Raw genomic sequence first — 25757 nt, forward strand, 5'->3', positions numbered from 1 at the left:
TAGTTGGGTTTTTTTTTTGGGTTTTATTTAAAAAAAACCCAAAAAACCCTGGGTCCATGGGCTTTTTTAAAAAAAACCCGGGTTTTTGCCAACCCTGGATTATCTGGAATCAGTTCCAGTTAGTACACATAAACAAGCTTGTACGCTATTTATTAAGATAGCTAATTTTAGAAATAAAACATTTTAAAAAAACTTTTAATAACACTAAGAAGAAAATTACCTGATTATGAAAAATAGAACTTTTTACAATCAAATTTCTGAAAGATTGGAAACAATTATTTTCAATGGCAGTGTCAATTGTTTTTTCATCATCCTCTAAGCACTCGCTAATTTTTCCAACTGTAAAAGAAGATTAATATGTATTTCAACAAGCTTGTTATGTACTTAAAGAACCAAATGATTAAAAAAACGTTTTACAGAATAAAAAAATTTTAGGAATTTTTTTTAACTTAAATTATTATTTATATCCCAATGGTATCAAAAAATACTGTGTTAGTAAATTTCATTATCAAACGAAAGGGTCATTCCATGCCAGGTGTCATGGATTCAGACAACGTCCCCACTTGACCCTCTACAATTTTCATGAAATTTTTATTGGATGTACATATAAGATTTACATGAAGCCAAGCCAAATTACAGCTCCATAAGTCGTATGGTTTTGCCAATATCCATAACTATGTAAAGGCCTCTTGTTTTCATGTTGAGACCCAATGAAATGACCAAATCAACTAGTTTGTGCTTTTATTGCTTTCAACTTGAGATAATTACACTACTGACAATTGGTGGTCCCGATCAATTTTTGGCTAAAACAGCCTAGTTGCATAATAAAAGCTCTATACATGGTAGATTTTTCACAATTTGCTGCCTACGTAAGTAAAAATCATATTTTGGCAAATTCCGACCATATACCATATTTATGGTATATGGAATTTGCCAATTTATTCTTTCCATTATAATATACCAATTTATTCTTTCCATTATTCTTTTTCTAAATTCAAGGTGGTAAAAAAATACAAGATAAGATAAGGCAAAATAAGTACAGTAAAACCTGTCTACAACGATACTGTTGGGACCTAAAAAGAAATCGTTATACTGCCGTGCTAAGCACAGATGTGGTATCTGCACATTTTATCAAAATTGAGTTATTGTCACCAGGTGGTCGTTAGTAATTTAATTTACCTAAATCTCAAGTTTTTTGGCGATTTGTGAACAGGAAATATTAAAAAAAGCTTTAAGAAAAAAGTCGTAACTGCAAATTTGCTTAGTTTGCTAAGGCAATTTGAATGTAAGTGACAAATACTAAGCCTTTAAAGTGGTATCTACGCAGTTACCACTTTTTTCCTTAGTAATTTGTAGATACTTTTATACTTTAGTAAAGCAGCATATTTAATAATGTAGCAGTTTATTGTAACACAGAATATTAAAATTAGTTTACCGTTGGATAGTTGAGACAGGTTGATAATAAAAACTAATACAACTTTGCATAATTGTTTAAGTAAATATTCAGCTTTTTCTATTTAAATGGTTATTTAAAATGCAATTCTTTCATGCAAAAAAAAAAAAAAACGCATTTCGTTCTACGGCCAGTAATATTTTTATTTAAGTATCGTCTGTTGCCAAAATTATCTTCATGCTCGGTAAAAATTAATCTAGAAAATAAAACATTAAAAAAACACATTCTTTGAATATAAAAAACAGAAAATTGTTATGGATTACAGTTTTAACTGTCCGGAGTTTTGAAAATGGTATCTTTCAGAAGGTAGATTCTGTTAGATTTGTATTAACAAAATAAAGCGAAACAGCCAAGTCCAAAGAAAGCAGATGTTTTCAGTATTATTTAATAAATACATTGAGCACGTTTTTCTAAGCTACTTTTGTCGTATCTGTGCAGATACCCCTAAAAATGCCTAGCAATTGTCACTTACGGTGAAAATAGCTTAGTATAGGAAAAGGTTTTGAAAAGAAATTTTGTCGTAACTACATTTATTTATTTTAAATTAAGATTTTTACAAAAATACTTTCTTACGGTTTTTAGATAAGTTATTTACGAAACAACTACCGCAAGTTGAGCATTTAATTAAGTCATAAATCAAAGAAACGAGTTGTAAAACTTTAATCATCAGTTTCTCATTTTGAGCTCTACTGCAGATACCACATCTGTGCTTAGCACGGCAGTATAGACAGTTTGATTATTCATGCTGGCATTTTGCTGGAGCCAAAAAAAAAATGTTATAGACAGGTTATTGTTATACACAGGTTTCACTGCAGATGGTATAAATGTATTGGTCAGAACCTAATAGGTTAGTTTTCTTAATCTTAGCCACCATGAATCAAAACGTTTTAGTCAAAACAAAATGGTTTTTTTTTTTTTTTTGCCGTGCCACATGGCAAAAATTTGTGTGGCATCTAAGAGACTGTTAGAATACTTGCAGCTAGAGCTAATTTTCAAATTACCTACATTATCCATGTTATGGCTCCCCAACATTGGTCTGATAGCGCAAATGAACAAATGAGGTTAATACATTTTTAGTACAGTATAATTGTACAGCAAAAACGAGATGAGGCCTTGAAACAAGGGAAAATAAAATTTAAAATTATGCCAGGTACTTGTAGACAGGCACTCTCTCTTATAAGTTCTTTTTTCCCCAAAAAGTTTTTTAAAATTTTGATGTTTGTAAGATGCAGAATTTCAATAAAAATTACCAGAATTGATTTTAAAAGGTTAACTAAATTGTCATCAAAAAGGACATAAAATATAACATTAAGTTAAATATGGATCACTCTTCAGTTTATTCATGAAGCTGGAAAATTCAATTATGTAAATTAAAAATCACATTAAAGTATTAATTACTGTTAAAACAAATAACATTCCTGCTTAAATGTTTACATCCAACTTGGTATGCTTTTGATAATTTAAAGGAATTGAAAGTTCCTTGGGTGATTTTAAATAAATAAAAACATGGTACTAAAAAGTATGAATGAAAAGATAATTACCAATGGTGCTGCCAGGAAACTGAGACAAAGTTCGAAGAGTGACTCCCCATGCAAACTGAAACATCGATTTCAAGCCAGGCATTTGCCACTTATCCTGGTTCCCCATAAGTTGCTTATGAATGGATACCCCTAAGTCAGGTTCACTCACAAGATTAAATTTTTGAACAATCGCTGAAATACAACATTAAAAAAAAAACATCATTGACCACAAATCTGAAAAAGCAAAATTAATTACTAAACTTCAGTACCTTTACCTCAGGCATAAACTAAGCATATTTAAAATGCTTCATCTAAAAGGAAACTAATATCAAAAGTTAAGTAAGGTTTTAGTACTGTCTGACCATCGATTACATGGGAAGGTTAATGTCCGGTTTATAGACAGAAATGGACATATCTATTAGTTTATAGGGATGTTAGTTGGTTTGTTTCAGATGTGCACTTTTGCCTCTATTATTTAGCCTTAGTTTCGTAAAAATGAAAATTTGCCCACTGCACCATTTTTTAAATCTTAAGTATATTCGATCTATATTCTCACAGCAAAAATTGATTTATTTATTCACAACACAGTTTTGAGCTTACTATTTTGCTTTTACGTTCCTCAACCAAATGAAACCATTTTCTTTTTGTTGTTTCCATGGTAACTATTTTTGTTTTCCCTTATTTTATTTTTGAGAATGCAATAAATGAATAAGGCACTAGTGACATTATAAAAGTGAGCATCCTAATCCCATCGCTATTTTCCCTTCTCCCCTGCTAGATTCATTTACATGGAATCATCTTTACTTGGCAAATTGCCAAATTACATACAATCCATGGTCAAACAGTAGTTAGGCAAAATTGCAAAGCTAATAAAAGGGAAAATCGAGTCTTTAGTGGTCACTTTTTTTAAATGCCTCTTTTTGACTTTTTATTTATAGGAGGTCAAGGGCACTATGTCACATAAACCAAAGTTTTCAGGGGGTGTTTAGTTTTTTGAAGAAAACTCCTTTTACTTCAAAATCAGCAAGTGAAATTTTCCAGCACCCAGCAAGTGCTGCTTCCCATCATCAATCTTGTTTATTTTAGGATCTGGAGTTAGTGCTTCAAATACTGAACGTCAACTAATGGCCGAAGCTTAGGCTGCTCTGTTTGTTGAGTTTTAGCAATTAATGCCCAATAAATGCATTTAACATCATGTGATTCTACATATACTTGATTACTCTTAGTTTTTTCAACACTTACAGGTTACTGGTGTTTTTGTAAATTTATTGGTATCAACAATTAAAATTGTACTTTTGCTTCGAGCTGGTAGTACCGAAAAAGCAAATGTTTCTCATTTTTCATTAGAATAAGTAACATAAAGCATTATTTGGAATATTAAAGGTATGCTCTACAATTAAGTTAATGTTTATAATAACCAACTGATATGATCAAATATTAAATCATAGAATTATACCATAATAAAATACCTACTATTTGGATTATGAGTTAATATTAATGTAAATTACTAAACATTCTTACTGCAAAATGTTTAAATTTTAGACGACTTAGTAAAAGTAATATATCATGCATTCTTTCTTACTAGACTATATTCATGTTTTTTTCAAAAAACCCCTCCCCCCCCAAAAACACGTTTTTTTGGTTTAAACCGGGTTTATTTGGTTCTAATCACTATTTGTAAGAAGAACAATTTTATTTTTGGAAATTCATGAATATTTAATGATTTAATTGTTAATGAATGTTTAATATTCACAGTTGTACTTAATTACTTAAATGATTAAATAATTAAAAGTAAAATCTCGTAATTTCATTTCCTTATTAGTAACGCTTTCTTTTGGAGAAATATTGTTTAAAAATCTTTAGCTTCAAAAAAAAGTGCCCTAAATTTAGTAAATAGACTATGGCACAAATGAATAATGAAAGAAAAAATTAACTGTGAGAGTTAGGACATAATTATAAAGAACAAGGAATGAAATCTTGTTAATTAGTTTCCTCATAATTATAGCTTCCTATGACAAATATATAAGTAAAAGTGAAATTAAAAGCAAGTGTTCTAAGCACAGAAAGTATTTTGCAGTACCTGCAAACTGGTACATTACACAACTTTAAAAATCAAAAGATTAATGAACATTTTGTTTAAAAATCAAAAAAAAAATTACAGGTCACGCAATAATTTACGCAAATGTATCGTTGAAAAGACTTATACAAAGAATTATGAAAAGACTTATAGGACACACAGGCTTTAAGAAAATCAGTATGTTTTTCATTGCAGACATTATTTCTCCTGGTTTAATGCATTTAGGAATACAATTATTCTTTTGAAAAAAAAATTTCAGCAAAAATCTTCAAATAAAAAGGCAAGTTCGGAAGTTTTTTTTCACAGGTAATGAAATGAAATTTTTGCTGAAATTTGCTCTTGGGGCTTTTTTTGAAATGTAAAAGAGAAATGAAAGAAAAACAGATAAATAGATCAATACAACAAACTACGAGGATTTTTTTCCTATCTAATTTTAGAAAAACATAGTCGGTCCTACCTAACAAGAAAAGTTGCATTGATTTAAGAAAGAAAAGAAAAACTGTTATAATGAATGCATTCACAGTGTCAATAATGTTGTAAGATTCCGGGCTATTGTGCATGGTAACAATGGTAAATGGTGTAACAACACCCAGACCACGGCACAACAGCCTGGAATCTTACAACATTAAAAGAAAAACTATTTACCAAATTTGCATTACATTAAAAAATAAAGTTTGCAAATTTAATAATATGTCATTTATCTCTAAAGCTTTGCTGGTTACTTTGCATTAATTGGATTATACATCTTCCAATTATATGTAAACTCCTTGGAAACATTTGGGGGGGGGGAGGGGGGAGATTCAGTTTTTCAAAAAAACCACTTGGTTTAAACCGTGGTTTAAACCAAATAACCCAGATATTATTTAGTAGTTATTTTTCCGAATAAGGCTTTGAATTAGACAAAGAAAAAAATGGAAGTACTTAAGTACATTCACTACTAAAATCATGAGCTATGAAACAAGAGATTAAACATGTTTTGAAGCACACAGAGGTATTGCACGGTAAACTCCGGATTATCCATGGAAAATGGTGGCACAGAACCGTGGATAACCGAATTCGCAGATAATCCACAAAGTAAGTTAAACAGAGATGTTAGTGCATGCAATAGATTTAGAAAGATCAATGATTTCTCATGCATTTAAGCAAAATCTAAAATGATAACAGTGTACAAAAAATATATAAGTAAAAGCTAAAACAGTATTGCTCATTATTGCAAATGGTTTACACACCTATGCAAGCATATTGTGCAAACAGATTAACTGAAACAAATCCAGCTAAGTTACACTAAAAATGCACAGAGGAGGGAAGGAAAATGTTCTAGCACAAGACTGATCAATACTTGATTATGCATAAAAGTCGTGTAGATCTAAAAAGCAGTAAGTAAAAGGAAGATTTAAAGCAGCAAGTAGTGTAGGTTTTAAGAATCAGGTTTGAACTAGTCAGGATTTAATGAATATGGAAGATATATCATTATGAGGGGGAAGGAAAAGAAAGAAAAAGGAATGTCTGTAAACAGACTTTTTTTTTTGCAAAAATGTAGGCATTTATCTACATTTAGCTAATCATGACTGGAGAATTTTTTTTTTTTTTTTTTTTTTTGAACGTTTGAAAGGCCGCGGATAATCTGCCCTGTAGATAAGCTGCCCACAGATAATCAGGAGTTTACGGTACTTTGCTTAGAAAGCACAGTTAACTAAAATTGGTTACATTTGCAAAGTCTCCACACTATAGTAACTAGGTTCATCCAAGTTTAAAGTCTAATGTAAATTTAAAAACTAATTTTAGTTGGTTTTTTTCACTAATTTTTTAATTTGCTGAAACCAAAACACAAATCACTTACGATCCATTTCATCACAAGTCTGCAACGTACTGACATCCATTACATACAATAATGCAATAGCTGAAGTAAGGGTAGCTCCATCCATGCTTCCATCACTGTTAACACCGGTTTGTTTTGATAAAAAGGATATTAAACGCTGAACTTCTTCTTGAGAAAGGGTACCTTGGCAAGTCCAGCCAAAAATTATTTCAGCCAGGGTTTGTTTTATTTCGGCTATCAAATCAGAAACCTTCAAAAGAATTAAACAGATGTAAGATCAAAATTTCAATCCATTATGACTGGAAGAATTTTTTTCGAGTATTTGAAGAGCATTAAAAAAAGTTTTTTGAAAAAATAACAATATTCTGTAATTAAAATAAGAGTTTTAGAAGGTAAATTTTTCTGAGAATTAAAATAAGTGCTAATGCTAAAGCAGTGTTCTTCTTTTCAAACTAAAGAAGAACACTTTGAAACTTTTCAAAGTTTCAAAGAACTTTCTAAGGATAAAATAAGACTATCAGAGCTTACACAAAGGATTGCAGCATAAGGGGATGATTGGGGGGGGGGGGGGGGGATTTTTAGTACCTTTTGAGGTTGTACAGAAAAGTTTTACTTAAAAGTAAAGTACTTGTGCTAAATTTCAGGACTCTGGAATAAGTTATCTTCTGCCCAGGCAATGGAATTTTGAAAATTTGGTTATAAAATCAAGAAAAAAAAATCACTGTATGTGCCTTTAACTCTGTTGAGATCAAGTTGTGCCTTCATAGGTTACATGCTTTTCAAATTTGGCCTGATTGGCCCCAATGCCATCTGAGCAACAGCAGCAGGGGTCTGTCCAGGATTTTTCACAGGGTCCTTTCATTTTTTGTGAAAAATCAAATAATTTTGTGAAAAATCAATTAATTTTGTGAAAAATCGAATATTTTTGCAATTTTTTTTTGTAAAAATGAAATTTTAGAATCTTGGGATGGCGCAAACTGCATCATTGGTACTTAAAATTGAATGTTTGCCCTCTTTTCTGCTGAGAATCTCATTCTTGAATGCTTTTCTAGTATTCGGGAAGGGGGGGGGGGGTGTTCATTGCTCTCTGGGAGATGGGCACCCATCAAGTATCAATATTTATCTACCATTCTACATTATGTTAAATTATACTAGAAATGTAAAATGTATTTAAGATAACATTTACATATTAGAAGTATTTAAAATAATTGTAAGAAAAAAATCAGGCAGGGGTTCGGCATTTAACTTTTTGACCCAAGACACTGTTAAAGTAGTGTTCCCGCTAGGCCGTTTTTGAAGGGCGCAGCGCCCTGCCCTTTTCCACATCAGCAGAATGCGCCCTGCCCTTTTTTTAGATCGCAAAATGCACCCCACCCTTTAAGAAAAAAGGAAATTGTACCCTGTGTTTTTAAAAAGATACCTCAAGCATCGTTTGTACTTGCACGATATCGGGGCAATTTTACTTGTCCAGCGATCGTCCGGAAAAACGCCTATTGCTTATCGTTATTCCCAGAATTTCACCCTGAAAATGGCCCCATAAATAAAAGGGGAAGCAAACTCCTAGGCAAAGTGGGGAAGGGGATGAGATTCTAGGAATTCTAACAGGCTTATCAGTAGGAAACAAAGGCATGTTCTTCCTTCTACTGAAGGTAGGTTTTTGACAGGGTGTTTGAAGGGTTATAGTTCTCTGGGAAGGAAGAGATCATTGTTTCATTTATCCCCATCCTTGATTTTCTGAGAATCAACAATGAGAGAGGGAATAGGACATTTTCCTAGCATTTCGGCCCTTTGTGTCCGTTTTTCGTTTGCACGTGGAAGTTAGGCTTAGCAATTTTAGTGCATTGCTAGTGATTGTATAGCAATCTTTTCACATCTGTTTCTGGAAAGTTAACTTTCTGATTGTTTCCTAAGTAGAAAATAGTACAAAGCTTACAGAGCTAAAATACAAGAGCATTTTGTTGCCCCTTGGATTTTTAACCCCCTTCCTCAGTTCAGAAAAAAAAGCATTTGAAATGGAAACATATCGCTTTTCCAAGAAAATTTTCTGCTGCAAAATAATCATTTTTTCGTTCCTTTGTGCTAAGTACTTTTATTATCTTTAAATATGATTCGTATAACAGATTATTTTAAAAACTTATTGATATAATTTCACAAAAATTGTCCAAAATAAAAATTTTGAACTGGCCCGAGCTGCTTATTTTTGTTTTGCACCTTGCTACGACTGCATTTTTGAAGCACTACACACAGTATTTTAATTTAATCATTCAGTTTGAAGTGTAATGTATTTAAAATAGGAGAATTAACATTCATCATGATTTTGATGTCTACTAAAATACGTAATGGCGCAATGCACATTACTAGGCAGTTTGTTTTAGGTTGGAAGGGGAGATCAGTAATTAAATGCTGTTCTTTTTAAATTGAAATTCATAGGGTTTTGAAATGCCTAGAACTTATAGGATGTGTAGTCAAAATTAAGGCTTGAAAAGTGTTGAAAAACACACAAAGCCAAGTTTCAGCATTATCTAAATGTTCCTATGGAGTGTAGAAAACATTTGTTGGGGGGGGGGGGGCGGCGATCGGGGAGGGGGGGGGGCTCATAAAGCAGACTACACTGTTCGAATTTTTGCAAGGTGTTTCAAAATGTTATTTCTCCTCTTTATTATTTTTTTTTTTTTTTTTTTTGGAGAAAAGGGGGACTCAGTACATTTTGAAGGGTGCATCATTGGTATTGGCTGGGGGGACACCGCATTGAAAAAGTGCCCTTTTTATAACAAATAGTGCCCCTTTCAAAGACCAGAACCCTGCCCTTTTTTTTCTAGAGTGAACACTAGTTAAAGAGCACAGAATTTCATTTAAAACTTATGAACTCGGTGATTTTTACAAAAATAAAAATATTATTTGTTTACCTCTTAAAGCATACTAAACATCGAAAATTCAAAAAATCCAAATAGTTTTGATAAAATTATTTTAGAATTGCATTTTACAGACCTATGATAAACATATCAATAATATCTGGGGACAGTTGAAGCAAAAAATAATAATAATAATAAATAAATAAACCATTGATTCAGCATTTTAATTTTTGACTCATAAAAGAAAATGGAATTTCGCTTTAAAAACTTGAAATAAGCGTTGTTACAAAAATAAAGAGACTTTTCATTTTATTTGCATCCTAATAAAACGAAGTTAGCTGGAAAAAAAATATGATTCTCATATTGGATGTAAAAAGATTGCATTTTTTAAAATTTAGGCATTGAAAGGAAAAAGGCATATAAATGAGTTTATTTTTAATTAATTATCCTCTTTAGCATCGAAAAAATCAAACCCATATAACTTTCTCCCAAAATAACAGCTAAACATCAAACCGCCAGACGCTAAGTGGCGATAAGTTTGAAGTTGGTAACCCTATCTGAAGGGATCATATTTTTCCCCGACGCTACTATCCTTTGTAGTTCTAAGTTCATTTCGTTGTATATTATTGTTTATTAAGTCTGCATAAAACAAACAAGCAAAACTATAAACCAAACAGACTTTTTGGTCAAAGTAATTATCGCTTGCAAAAGCATCACAAGAGTGCTGTTTTTTTTTTTTTTTTTTTTTTTTTTTTTTTGCAAAATTAGCAGATTTTGTATAAGCTGATCCTTCTTGTTTAACTTTTAAAAAGGTTCCAAAAATTATCGTTTTTATGCACAGAAATATGCGTTATTTTGATTTGAGAATTGCTCTTTCAATCAACAATTTGTGAAAGATCCGTTTTTGTTTATCAGAGTTTTGTGAAGGGTCCATTAACGGACCCAAATTTCCTCTGGCCAGATCCCTGAGCAGTCAACAAGATTTATATTTCCACAACACATGCATTTTGCTGTCCACTCTGGTCACCCTAGTGAAGTTCATTATGAGAGTTCATGTGTCACTCAGAAAAAAAAGATGCAGTATCAGGGGACTTCAAGCAAATATTAAACAGCTCATTACAACATCTAGAGACTGCAATTTAACTCTTGCTAGGGATTATCAGTCTCGAATAGTTATAACAGAGCTGGAGGCAGTGACCTTCATCCATGGATATGGTGATATTACCTTCACACTAGGGACATTTCCATGGACACTTTCGACCCTGGAAAAAAATCAGCTTTTCACCGTATTCCGGTTATTTGCCGATTATATGTGGAATCTTTCTCCTCCTGCTTGCTTCTGGAGCGGAAAGCGGGGTTTTTACCCAGAATGCATTATGCGAAAATAAGTTTGTCTACTAGCCGATAAGGATGCTGGGTAAAAACCGCTTTCTCCAGTAGAATTGGAAACCTCTTTTTACATAGAAATGGGGAATTTTTCAATCGGTTTTTTTGCAGAGCCATAGCGGGGATTTACAGAGTCGAAAAGTGTGTTGTTAACGCTGCTACTGGCAGCTAAATTGAATTTAGCAAACCACCAGGAAGTCTGCAAACATGGTGCAATCTCATAATGTGAAGGCAAAAGAGTCTCATAATTCATTTCATGAGGTGGAGCCACACCATGCTTGTGGACCCTTCAATGGCTTTCGTCCAGATTGAAAGGATTAAGATACAAGCATCGGTTTATGAAAATTATGATTGTTAAAGGCAGGAGGAGTGATGATATTTATGTGTCCTGTAAAGAAATTTTAAAAGGAGGTTGCGGGAGTGCTACCATCAAAGTTGGCTAATTTCTACATTTAGCAACACTGCCACATCTACTAATACTTTTGCCAAACAGCAAATATTATTCCTAATTCTGCTTTTTTTCACCGGTTTTAAACATTTTGTAAATAAAACTAAATAAGATTTTTTTCGATTAAAAAAATAATTTTAGGCTATTTGTTGGTGCAAAATGATCATTCCAGGAAAGATTTTTTAGTACTTTATCCTGATGGATAAAAATTGTAAACAATATTCAAAGTGTAGGGATTTTTTTTTTTTTTTTTTACATTTACACATCAAATACCAATGGTTATTGTTCCTGAACCATTGCTAATTCATTCTTCAACAGTTTGATAGAAAATCTAAAGATAGAAATAAGTCAAAAATATCTTGAAAATATACTAAGCTGTGATATCAACTTTGTTATCAAATTATAAGTATATTATAAGCACTTATTTTTTTGTCTAAAAAACACAAAAGGGAAAAAAACCTACTTTAAGACTGAGAGGAACTTTTAACAATATCATAAATAGAATAACATTAGAACTAATTTACCTGCTTACGATATCTCGGGCCACCCAGAGCACGATTTCGATGCAGCAAATCTAACTCCTCTGTAATATTCATTTTTTCAAGGAGATCTAGGGAGAAAATGATAGAATTAATTTAATGAGCTAAAATTTATTCAAGACAGCCAATTGTAAGTCAAAGGAATAAATTAATAGTTTAAAAAAACTAAAAAACATGCTTTTGTAGCAATATGAGCTAAAAAGTAAAAAATAATCTTTGGATGTTAGGTATGATAAAATAATTGACCAAACAATTAACTTTAATTTTTACTTCATATTGCAACAAAAGCGTGTTTTTTAGTTTTTGAACTATTAGTTTTTTTCTTTTTAATTTTTTAGTTTAACTTGCTTGCTACAGTCATCAATATACGTGTTTGGAAATCATATTTATATTACTTAAAAAATTTAAGGCATATTTTAATAAAATCCTTGTTCAAAATGACCATGATCAACATTGAATTTTCAATTGAAGGCTCACCTACATTTTGGCATGAAAGTAGTTAAAAACAATTATAATTCACATTCTAATTACCTTGAAAAATTGTAAGAAATTTTATCTGATGCAGAAAAATCAGTCTTCTATTGATATTTAATTTTAATTTTTGCGAGTATTTTTTGTTCTCATATTAATGGATTTATGCAAAATATTGATAAAAATTGAAAAAACTATATAATTAATAGCTAATTAATTTGATTATGAAACATTGCATTGTCATGGGGTCTGAGGTTGCATGCCAAATTTCAAAACAATCTGATCCTAGGAAGTGGACAAAATTTAAGTTGCAAGATTCCGTTACAAGATACATACAGGTTTAGATATTAAAAGTGTGTTAATAACAGAATTAAAATACAGTTGGCTCTCTGTTTAATGACTTTCAAGGGACCACAAAAAATCGTCCTTAAGTAGAAAGCGTCCTTAAATAGAATGCTTTTAACCCTACAATGGCCCATCTGGGACCGTGAAAAGTCGTCGTTAAATAGAGAAAGTCGTTAAATAGAGCGTCGTTAAACAGAGAGCCAACTGTATATATATATATATATATATATATATATATATATATATATATATATATATATATATATATACTAAGCACTTTTCATAATACACTCAAAAGGACAAAATAACTTTTCTGGGTCAGAAAGGACAATATTTTAAGCATTCCTGTAGTTTTCAGTTATTCCAAGAAAATGACTGTACAAACGAGGAAAAGTTCGGCTCGTCACGTAGAAAATTTCTTATCATTATCTAACTTTCTGTCATAAATTTGAGTGTTTGAAACAAGCATATTTTTCTGGGGAAAGTTTGGTTTGAAATGACTTGAGCCGTTGATGACAAGAAAATGACTCGTTTGTGGAGTCATTTTCTTGGAACAATTGAAAACTACAGGAATAATTAAAATATTGTCCTTTCTGACCCAGAAAAGTTATTTTATCCTTTTGAGTGCATTATGAGAAGTGCTTAGTATTCATTTTTTAATTCTGTTATTTTATTCTTTTTAGTGTAAATGTATTTCAGATATAGAATAGTGTTACCATCACAAAATTTCACCTCTTTTTTTTCATATAAATGCTTCATACTGAAAGGGAAAAAAACTATTATACGTGTCTAAAACTTTAAGCATTTGGCACTAAAAATTTATCCCTGTTCCCCCTCTAGTATTTGTTTGATTGCTAGTTTAATTGGGACCATTTAAATATTAAAGGTTTGCAAACCTAATTCATATTTCACAACATACAAGTTACTTGTGATAAAGATCCTAATCTGTGTCTTTACTTAGCCCCGTTTTTTATTATTGGCATAGACGAGGATAAAAATATTTAAAAAGCTATGATAGTGGATAAATTTCATGCTTGCTCCGAGGAAGCCTTGATTCAAAATTTTTATTATGATTACTATTAATATTGCTGTTGTAAGGCAACAAAATTTGTAACAATGGGCTTTATATTTAAACACTTAATGGGAAAATCATATTGAAACTAGAGGATCCAACAGACGTTGTTCTGTCCAAACTTTGTAAATTGAAAAGTTAAAGAATTTCAATAAACTATCAATTATTTAAACCGTTTTGTGGAAAAAAATATGTAAAATAAAAATGTTTTTAAGATGCTTGGTGTCAGAATGCGTATATTTATTACAACTTGATTTATCCACTGAGCAGTTGTTTTTAAACTATTTTTACTTGCGTACTTGAAAGATCTTCATAGATTGAAAGGTTTTTTTCATTCGGACATACTCAAAGGATAAAAATCGTCCTCAGATATAAAGTGCAAAAAACTACGCATTTAGAACAAACGGGAAATCCCGCTGCAACGTCCCCCAAGTGAAGAAGAATAAAACAATCGAAAAGCTATCGTTTAAAAAAAATGATAAAGATAAAAACGGCTCCCTGAATATGGGCGAAAATCACTCGCCCCTACCAGCCCCTCTCCCGATGTGTACAAAACTTTTATAATTTATGCGGATGGAAATAAAATTTGTTTCGTCCACCATCTTTCCCTTCAATAATGCACTGATTAATTTGATAATCCTTAAAATCTCCTTGCCAGTAAAGCCAAAACTCAGATGAATTTGATCCAAAAAATTTTTTTTACTAGGTACAATACTTTCTGATCATTTGGTTAGGAAAATCTGAGGCAATGGTCTTGTCACATGATCAACATGAAGACAGGAAGACACGTGTTGTGTGAACCTAGTCAAGAAACCCGATTTCTTCCAGTACTTTAAATTATATTACGAAACCCAAAATTGTTACTTTCAAGAAATGAAGGCTTCACTCTCTCTACGTTTTATCTATTCTCAATTGACATATCACAGTAAGAAATTTTCATTGCGAAAGCGGAGCTGGCTTTCTTATTGTGACTTGGCAACGAGTAAATAATTTATTTCAGTTCTTGCTCAACAATAGGTTAAAATAAATATTAGTCATTTGGGATATATAACCATCCAATGCTTCAATAAATTAGTTCACTACAGAAAGCAGAGCTGAGTTTCTTTTTCTCCTTTGGCAACGGGTTAAATGTATATTTCAATTCTTGCTTAACAATATGTTAAAATAAATATTAATCATCTAAGAGCTATAAGCATCAAATGTTTAAAAAAATTAATTCATTAACAAAAACGTTTCCAATTCAATCCATTGCGACTCTAAATCATTCTCAGATCAACTTAATTACACACAAAAAAGTTTATCAAAATCGGTCCAGCCATTTAAAAGCCTTATGACTACAAACATATGCACATAAGAAATATACATATTAAGATTTGCTGTTTTGAATCCTAACCGAAATGATAATTTTATTTTAGAACTGAATTTTTCAGTGTTAAGTTGTACCATAAGATTAAGCAAATCATTTAGTGAAATCCTGAGGTCTCTAAGTGCTCTAGTTGCTGAGATATAAGCAAACGCAGGCTCAGATTTTTCTGTGACAGCAGTTCCAAGTACAACAAAAGTGCTTAAAAAGTGACTGCCTTGAAAGGATGACCAGATTTCCCCACTTGAGGAATTTTCAAGGAGAATATGAACAATTTAGGTGAAAAATTCTTGTTCTAAATTTTGCTACCATATTTACTCAGATCTAAGGGACATTTTTAATTGAAAAAAAAAAGGTGAGGAAAATGAGTGCATAGGAAATGTATTTTAAATTTGAACAAGTAAGGAATTTAATAGCAAACAGAACCAGGAATCACCTATTATTTTCATCATAAGCCCTTCTTCTTTCAGCTGATCCGTAAATTTCATGATGACCGACTTCAATTCTAGTCCAAGGTTTAAAGTCCATGTGTTCCCTTCCCTTGCTTGAACCAGAAGTTGCAGAGCATTGACCAAATTGCGACGACCATCATAATACAGTAACATTGCAACCAAGCCTCGAGTTAAGCCCGGAAAACGAGGTTGTTGCTGCTGACCTATGTGGGCAAAAAAAAATACGGTAATGCATATTTTATAACTACTACATATACTATTATACATGTGTAAGCAGTAATGCTGATCTCTGGATCAACTAATTTTAAGCACAGTTCAACATATCACAGCTGCCAACATTATGAAATAAACATTAGGAAGACATTTGCAGGGGTCATAACCAGGGTATATCTGATATTTATTTTGAAAATATCATGATATTTTTTATACTTATTTTTTCAACTACGTTATTACCAATACAAAAATTATTAATCATAGTAATATTGTTTATTTTTTATTAAAAATGACCAAAAAGTTATGTACTGTATTTTTATGATGCATTCATACATCATTAATGTAACAAAATAATATAATATTCCTTTTTATTTTATGTTCACAAACATATTAGTATTATAACAATTGTAATTCATATTAAAAGTGCCTAAGTATTAAACATTGGTCAGAAAAAAAAAAAGAAAATGTCTTATGATTTATGCACCAACTAATTCATATTTTTTATTTCTGAATCATACAACTGTGTAAAGAAGAAAAATGAGTAAAACAGCTAATGCTAAATTAACTCCATTAAAAATTGATTAAAATGTAAAACGAAATATTAGATACTATGAGTAATGAAAGAAACCTTAATTTTTAGTTTACATATTTTAATAATAATATAACAAAATAAAAGAGGATTAAAGGGTGTTTGCCACCGATCGATTTTTTTGTAAAAAAAAATCACCTAAATCGATCACCCCTCCACCCAATCTTTCGAAATTTAAATTCCTAAAACGCAGTTACAGACTAAATTTGATGATGTTACAAGCAGTGGGGTTCTGGGGCTCTTCCCAAAAAATGTTTCGAAATTGAAGTCCTAAGAAACAAAGTATTTAAGCGATATTCAGTGATGAAGGATTTAAACGCTTTAACCCCTTAAATTTTTCGAAATTGTAATTTCTTCATTTTTTGCCTTCCTACAAGAACATTCGGGCCCTTATCCCGAAATTTTTCGCAATTGACGTTTTAAAAATGTGACTGTAGACCATATTTGGTAACGTTACTGTTTTGGCAATTTTTCAAATTTGAACCTCCAAAAAAAAGCAATATTAAACAATTCTCGTTGTTTTTAGAATGCAAGGTGTTTTGTACGTCTCCCCAGGAATTCTTAAAAAGTTTCGGCGGTGGGGGGGGGGGGGGGGGGGGCTTCCAAAGAGAAGCATTATGAAGACTTTCTTATTTTTAGACAGACTAGGAAAAAGAAAAAAAAAACAGGGAGGGGATGTAATTAACTGATCTACAAATCGCCACGACTGAAAATTTTAATTTCAAGATTCTTTTCAAAAGAAATTTAGATTTTTCGCGACATTCTTTTTTTCAATTTATTAAAATGACTTTGTTTTCCCAAGGTCTATTATTATCTCTATAAGAAATGTTTATAAAAACATTCTAATCAGCATTCTAGGGTGGGTGGCACCCGCCCTCTGCTCCACCCCTTCTGGTTGTGTCACTGAATTGTAGAAGTTTTAAATTTTATGATAACTTTACACCAAATGAATACAAAAGACAGTTTAAACAGGTTTGTGTTCAAAAAGACTTATTTTAAAAGATTATTACTGGAAAACAGATGCAAAAAGCAAGTAAAAAAATTGGGAGATTGGAAATGGTCCTAAAGTGGATAAATTGAACTGAAACTGGGAAGCTGTACTGTGCTATATCGATGAGCCTTTAAGTAGGATGAAAAATATTTACTCAGTCCCTGAACTTGAATTTTTGTGTTAACTTACTCCGTGTAGAGACCGGAGCAGAATAGTCCCAACGTAGTCCAAAAATACTCATATGCCGAAATACTCGTTTCTTAACAAAAATAGAATTATGAACCCTTTTGGTCCTTACTGATATTAACACCTTAAAGCAGCACCATGCTATAATAGTTATCAGTAATGATCCAATTTGCAGAGGTTACTTCTTTAATGAGGAAACTATTACTCACACCCTGTGTGATTGCAAAGTGTTTTCTGCCTATAGGTTTGAACACCTTGGTCATTGTTTGTTTGAACCATGGGAGATTAATGATATTCCAATTGGGTGTTTGCTGAATTTTACTTCAGCTGCTGGTTGAATTTAAGACTTCTGTTTGGGGACTAGTACAATAGACCTCTGGTGGCAGCGATTGGTTCAGTTGAACCTCCCTTTCTTTCATTTTATTTCATGTAAACTTCTCAGTCTTATAACTTAGCATAACTTTTAACCTATGAGGGAAGCATTAAACTTTTGTATTTTTCTATAACTATCTTCACATTCCTGCAGTGGCCGATCTTCGATTTTTCAGAACCGGAGCAAAAGCTAAATCCTGCCACTCTTACCCACCTTCCTTGAAATTTTATATCGAGGTTCAACAAAAAAACAACAGAGATAGCGTAAATTTGCATCCTTCTAGAAGTTGCTACACGGGGAACTGGGGATGGGGGGGGGGGAGCAAAGGGTATTGACCGTGTACAAAAGGTAAGCCAAGAACCATATTGCTGCCGCCTAGATCCGGCAGCGCAATTCCTGAATTCCAACTAAGTAGGCACAAATTCATTTATCAAGCAATTCCTGTTTTCTATGTCAAATCTTATATCAACTACTAAAAATAAGGTGTGTCAACAATTTAATGTTCTCGTTTCAGTTTAGCGTCAACTCTAACCCAAAGTCTTTCTTTATTTAAAAAAAATGTGCATTAATTTTATTAATCTAATTATTTTGTTGCATTATAATAGGACACTAGTTGGTACAGTTATCACGTATTAAAAGTTTCTCTTAGGATGAATTCCCTCCAAGCTAAATTGTTAATAAATAGAAAAAATAATCTTTTAAGTGTCAACTACCGGTGGTTTTTCCTTACCCTGTTTTCTGAACAGTTTTTTGGTTTACTTGGGATTTTGTGTTTTAGAAAAGGACATTTCCTAGTTCCCTTATTTGGATACGCTTTTGCAATTCTCTCCTTGGTTTTCACACCGGACCTTTCTTCAAGTTCAATAAAACAGAAGAATTTTCCTCCACTCTGTTTAAAAAATTTTTAGGTACATGGATTTTTTGTTTTTTCTTGCCGGGGGGGGGGGGGGGGGGGGGGGACATTCCTCCAGTTCCCCTTGGTGGATCAGCTTTGATTTTGTAATCGCTTTTCCTGGAACTTTTCTTCAAGTTCAAGTTCTATAAAACAGAAGCATTTTCCTGCACTCTGTAGTGAAATTTTTTAGGTATATCAGGTTTGGGAGGCGGAAGGGGGGGGGAGATTCCCCTCTGTGGATCTGCTTCTGCTGTTGTCTAATTGCTTTTCCTGATACCTTAGTTCATGTTCAAAAAAACAGAAAAATTTTCCTGTACAGTCAAGTTCCCGACTTAGGTGAGGGGTGCGTTCCGAGACTGCTTGCGTAAGTCCAAATTTTGCATTGTGGAAAAATATATGCATACAAATTTTTTAAAGCTCACCAAATACTTTTACACTTTAAATACCCCTCAAACTACTCTAAAGCATTCCTTAACCATACACTAGTTTCTTACATAAAAAACTGAACTTTTACTGTATTTAAAAAATAAAAAACTGTTGTTCAACATGAAATACTTTAAGATGCAAAAAAATGAATGACCAATGGGAATGAAAGAAATAAAATGAAACAACATGGTACACACAGCATGTAGCAAAACTAAAATGCACAGCTGCCAACATATCAACTTAAAAAATCTTACAATGCATGCCGTGGGTGTATTTGTACACTTTTTTAACCAACACACAACAAACCGTTAAAATTAAAAACATTATATTTTCATATCTTTACTTGTAATTAATCAGGAAAAAAAAATGGATTTACAAAAGAGAAACATAGGATTACAACAAGCAGTTAGTTTCAAAAAGGCAGGCCTGTGCATTTAAAAATTTAAGAATACAAGTGTGAATTTTTAAAATATTGTCTAATATTTTTCTGTAAGATGCATCATTTAATATTAATCTTTAAAAATATTCTTTTGGAAGAAACTAATAACTTGCCGTATTATCTTACTTTTTCTTTCATAAATTAATGCAGTCAGCTGCTTTTGCTGAAACTACTTTAACTGGAACTTAAGCTTTCTTAAGTTGCTGACTTAGCAACATTCAAAAATTTTATTTCAATAACTTATTCACAACAAAAGTTTTCACTTTGGAGCTTATCTTAGGCTCTTCATCTGCAGTTTCTTTATTCTTCTGAAGCAACATAACAAGAAACTCATTAAAAAAAAGCAATACCTCAGAAATCTAAAACCTAATTATCTTACAATTATGCCATAAGATCTTACAAACTTACAATACCTTCAAAAATCTTACAATGTAAGGCTAAATCTTACAAGTTGGCAGCTATGAAAATGATGCACTATACAGTACAGAAGATACAGTAACAATATTTAAGAGTTAAAAATGAAGATACTGATGATTTATGTTCCATGATCCGATCATTATTCTTATCTAATATTTTTAAATACGGTTGCTTCACCTTTTCTCTTAAAATGTTTCAATTTGTGGCAACATCTCCTCTTCCTGATCCTCCCACAATACAACAGCAGCTTCCATTTTCATAATATTTACTTTGCTAGACTGCTTTGCGAGCTGCAATATTGAAAACTAAGTTCTGAACTTTAACGGATATCTTTTTGTTTTGACTTTTAATTGTACGTATGGAAGATTCATTCCATTTATTGTCCCGCTACGGTCGACGTTTTGTAGTTGTTCAAGCATATCGAGAATCTTTTAGCCTTTTTTATTTTATTTTTTTATCAGAAAAACTTTCTTTTTCTTCCCATCTTCACAAACTTTAGACAAACACTAAGGTGCCATTTTATTTCATCAACTTTTATACTTAGAATGAAAAAAATAAATGAAAAATACATGAAATACACCGCCAGCTCAGTCATTTCCAGCCGAGGACTGCAGTTTAGTGCTTATTAGCACTCATCAGCCCAGCATAGGAAAGTGACTGAGCTTAAGTGGTTATTTGATGCACTGGACTAGTTTGGTGTGGGAACTTTGGCTGTAAATGATGCTTAAAGGGATGTAATAACATTCATGAAATAAATATTTAGTAGCCAATAAAGAAGCTGATACTTCCTACCAGGAAAAATTCGTGTTGTGGGCAAATAATTCGCAGTTGCTCTAAAATTTGTTACTTGTGAAAAATTCGTGTTATAGCCATTTCGTGTAAGTCGAATCACGTTGTAGCGGGAGTCGACCGTACTCCTGTTTCTGAACAGTTTTAGGTACACTTTGGATTTTTTTGAGGGGGGGGGGGGCATTCGAACAGTTTCCATCTTTGGATCCACTTTTGCAATTCTCTCCTTGCTTTTCCAACCGCCTTTCTTTAAGTTCAAGTTTTAAAAAACGGAAGAATTTTTCTGTATTCTGTTCTAAAAATTTTTAGATACACTTGGGATTTTGGGGGGGGGGGGGTCATTCCCTCCAGTTCCTCTCCCTTGGATCCGCGCCTGAATGGGTTCCCCCCCCCCATGTGATTATATAGAACACACCAGAAGCTGTTGTCAATTGTAAGAGACATGTGAGTAGTTGAATATCATGATATTTTGATATATTTCTTTTAAACTACCATATTTGAAATAAAAAATCATATCTATTAATCATATTAATACTAGTAGGAACCTGAAAACATCTTTTGTTTATATGTGAAGATGGCAAAATATTTTTAGAATTTAGAACAGGGAGCTTTACATGATAAATTACTAACTTTCTTTAAAATATGAAATCAATACCTGCAATAAGCAACTCCAAAGCTGTAATTTCATTTAAATCGAACATATCACTAATGATAAGGGCTTCATCTATGAGGGACTGTGGGAGGATTTGAAGTCCAGCCTGTCCTGTAATAGCAATACCAGATGATGATGCCTTCTTTACCGCTTCCCGGTGTATGTGGCTTCGAGGCTAAAATGTTTTTAACTTTTAAAAGGTGATCAATGGAAAAAAATTCTGTGCAATGTTAATGAAACAAAATGATAAATAAACAGTAGCTAAACATATATTCTGTGAGTTTTTTTTTTTTTTTTCTAGTTTCTGGTCAAACTAAAATTGTCATTCATATCAAAATTACAACAAGAAAAATTTAAATAAAACACACACAAAAGGTTCATTCAGATAGTATCTACTTGTGTTCTTGCTAAGCAGTTTTTGAAAGGCACAGCGCCCTGCCCTTTTTTTACATCGGCAGAATGCGTCCTGCCCTTAATTTAGTGCTCAAAATGAGCCCTGCCCTTTTCAAAAATAAGGAATTGCTTCCTGTGCTTTTAAAAAGATATCACAAGCATTTTATCGGACCCCATGATATCTGGTAATTTCATTTGCCGAGTTATCCGTCACAAAAACGTTCAAAGTGAAAAGTGTTTTGATAAAATTATTTTAGAATCACATTTTAGGGGCCTATGATAAGCATATCATTAATATCTATCGACACAGTTGAAACAAAAATAAAATTAAACCACGTTTCAGCATTTTAATTTTTGACTCATACTAGAGAATGTCATTTCACTTTAAAAACTTGACATAAACGTTGTAACAAAAATAAAGAGACTTTTCATATATTTGTATCCTAATAAAGCGAAGTTAACTTGAAAAAAGAATAAAATATGATTCTCACATCGGATGTAAAAGGATTGCACTTTTCAAAATGTAGGCATCTAGAGGAAAAAACGGTAAATAAAAGAGTTGATTTAAAGTTAAACATCCTTGTTAGCATCGAAAAATCAAATCCATATAATTGTCTTCCAAAGTAACAGTTACACATTGCACCATAGAAACGCAAATACATTGCCAAGCTGGTAAAACATTAAGTGGCGATAATTTTGAAGTTGGTAACCTTATTTGAAGCGATCACAATTTTTCTTAACCCCTTTAATCCTTTTGAAGTTCTAAGTTCATTTATTGTTTATCAATTCATGGAAGTGAGGGAGAAAAGTGCTTATGAGGCAAAGTCTTTACCAAGTCTTTTCAGAGAAGTTTGCAACAATACTGCTGCTAAATAGCTATGATAAAACAAACAAGCAAAATTATTCAAAACTAAACTGACTTTCAGCTGTCTTTCAAAGAAACAAACAAGCATTATATTTATTATCGTTTGCAGAAGCATCACAAGAGTGCCGAATTTTTTTTTTGCAAAATTAGCTGATTTTGTATAAGCTCATCCCTGTTTTAACTTTAAAAAAAGTTCCAAAATTATTGGTTTTATGCACAGAAAATATGCATTATTTTGATTAAAGATTTGCTGTTTCAATAAATAATTTGTGAAAGATCCCTTCTTATTTATCAGAATTTTATTTTGTGAAGGGTCCGTTTTGGTCGATAGGATTTTTGCGAAAGGTCCGTTTTAGTTGATCGGATTTTTGTGAAGGGTCCGTTAACAGACCCAAATTTCGTCTGGCCAGACCCCTGGAAACACTCTTTTTATCTTACCAAGACACTGAAAAGCAGCCTAAATGTTTAAAATCGAATGAAATGATTATTATCATAGTATTTACTAGAGTTGATAAAATATGTTTTTTTAATCTATTTTGAGAAGAATCAACAAAAAAACTTTTCATTGCATATTTTATAATATGTCAGAAATTTTATTATAAATTTGAATGAAACAAGCAGAATCATTACAAATAGGAAAATTAATTTTATATTTACAACAGCAATCACAGGTATAGACAATGATATATTTACATACACTTTGAATACAAAAAGAACTCGAATATTGTAAGAATGATAGTTTTAAAGAAATTCTGAATGTTTTACCATGTTTTAACAATCATTTTTATGCATAAACTTTTACATCCAAATAACTTCTACATTCATTGTAAAAAAAAAAAACTAAATTTGGTTGAATTAACATAAAAAATAAAGAACCAAAATATTAAACATCATTAATTTGATAATTACAAGTTGAAAAAATGAATTGAGTGTTTAAAACTTATGACAGTTGTAATAGTAATATTTGGAACAATAGGCAAAACTTTTATGCAAAATTGGAAACATATTTTAATAATAAATGCCTTCTAAAAAAACAGCAATTTTTTCAGAGTATACAGAACATATGTATGCCCTCTTGGTAGGAAAAATTCACACTGAGACTAAGAAATAATTTTTTTTAAACGTAGGAAATGCACTATGTATAACATTTTAACAAAAGAAGCTGTTTTCTCTGTGCACTTGACATAGCAAACTTAGAAATAATTCCTTCATTTGTGATTTTTTTGAGAATGTCACTTTCAGAAGACAGTATTAATAAACTTGAAAGCCAATCGTCTCCTAAACTACTCCTTAATCTGTTCTTTATAATTTTCAAACGGCTCATTTTTCTCTCGGTGGACAACTTGTTACAGGTAACGATAGCAGGCTGCAGTACAACAAAGTGAGTTGAGAAAATGCCAACATATGTTGGAAGCACCTGTAAGGTCTAATGAAACCTTTTTTTTATCCACTGATCAGTCGACGTAAGGCATTCGTCACAGTCTGAGTCCTCATCATCATCTTTCAAGCTCTTCTGTTATTTGTCTGCTCTCAAGATCGTAAAATTCACATAACTCTTTTACTGATGGTAAGAATTTTTGGTTTAGTATTTCATTTTCTTTAGCAATTTTCAAAATTCAGTCATGGGAGAACACCACTATTTGCGAAACAACTGAAAAAGAAGCATTGGAGAATCTGTCATTGAGTTGATTAATAAGTGAGTCTAACACATAAAAATAAACCTCCACTTTGATTCTTATTAGAGGATCCTCTATGTTTTCATCAACAGCTGTTTCGTCTGCAAACATTTCACGCTTTCTGCTTCTAAGGTGTGCTTGTTCAATATTATTTTCATCAGCAAAGGCTCGACTTAAATCTTTTACTTCTTTTCATTCCATATCACTTCTCATTTTTGCTAGCTTACTTTTGGTATCTGCAAGGATTTTTGTTACACTACCGTAATCAATTACTTTAGATTGCAGAATGATTGTGATTGGTGATAAACTTTTGAAAATTGCTGAGACAATATGCATAGAGCACGTAACTTCAAAAACCATCATTTGTTTTAACAGGCCCGTGGCTGATGCCTTTGTGTCATCATCAAATTTTGTGTCATTTGACAATGCATTGAAGGTCTCTTTTAACGCATTGTAGCATGTGACGACTGCTTGCAGTGCATCATTTCTGCAAGACCACCTTGTAATGAAAACTATTTTCAGTCGTATTTTTTTTTGAGGGACCCTCTTCTAAGTTTTTAGTAAAGAGATCATGCTTTTTATATCCGGACATGAAGACAATTTCCTCTAAAAGAGAAAAAAAAAATTCATTTGGGGGCAAATATTCATGCATTTCTCTATTACTAATGCAAATCTGTGCAATGAACGCCATATATGGAATGCTTTGGGAAATTCTTTCTGGATAAGAGTTTTTACACCAATGAATATTCCTCGCATATTACCTGCTCCATCCATATTCAGACCAACAATTCCATTAGGATCAAGTCCAAGTAAGTTGAGGCATCTTATTACTTCTTGAAAAAGGTTATATCCTGTGGTATCTCCACCAGTGAAAATTTAATAAGCCGCCAGTGTGCTCAATGTAATTGAAGCACTAACGTTGATACTTCTTTTTTACTAATGTCTTTAGTTGAATCCAAAATCATGGGTATTTTTTACATTATTCAATATTTTAGAAACAAAATTGACCCTTATGATGTTTACCAGATCATAAATATTTCTATAGCTCAAGAAATT

General features: G+C 32.0%; 1 protein-coding gene across 1 annotated transcript in view; it reads right to left on the minus strand.

Annotated features, from left to right (window-relative positions):
• Window positions 1-25757, minus strand: part of LOC129226467 (nuclear pore complex protein Nup205-like) — a 112399-nt gene that overhangs the window by 79097 nt on the left and 7545 nt on the right. The window contains exons 3-8 of the mRNA XM_054861074.1: window positions 21771-21942; window positions 15782-16000; window positions 12080-12165; window positions 6891-7119; window positions 2995-3165; window positions 221-339 (exon numbers count right to left, since the gene is read on the minus strand). Of these exons, the coding sequence (XP_054717049.1) occupies window positions 221-339; window positions 2995-3165; window positions 6891-7119; window positions 12080-12165; window positions 15782-16000; window positions 21771-21942 (996 nt within the window). The remainder of the gene's footprint in view (window positions 1-220; window positions 340-2994; window positions 3166-6890; window positions 7120-12079; window positions 12166-15781; window positions 16001-21770; window positions 21943-25757) is intronic.

The sequence above is a fragment of the Uloborus diversus genome, chromosome 7 (genome assembly GCF_026930045.1).
Source record: "Uloborus diversus isolate 005 chromosome 7, Udiv.v.3.1, whole genome shotgun sequence".
In the NCBI taxonomy this organism is placed as follows: domain Eukaryota; kingdom Metazoa; phylum Arthropoda; class Arachnida; order Araneae; family Uloboridae; genus Uloborus; species Uloborus diversus.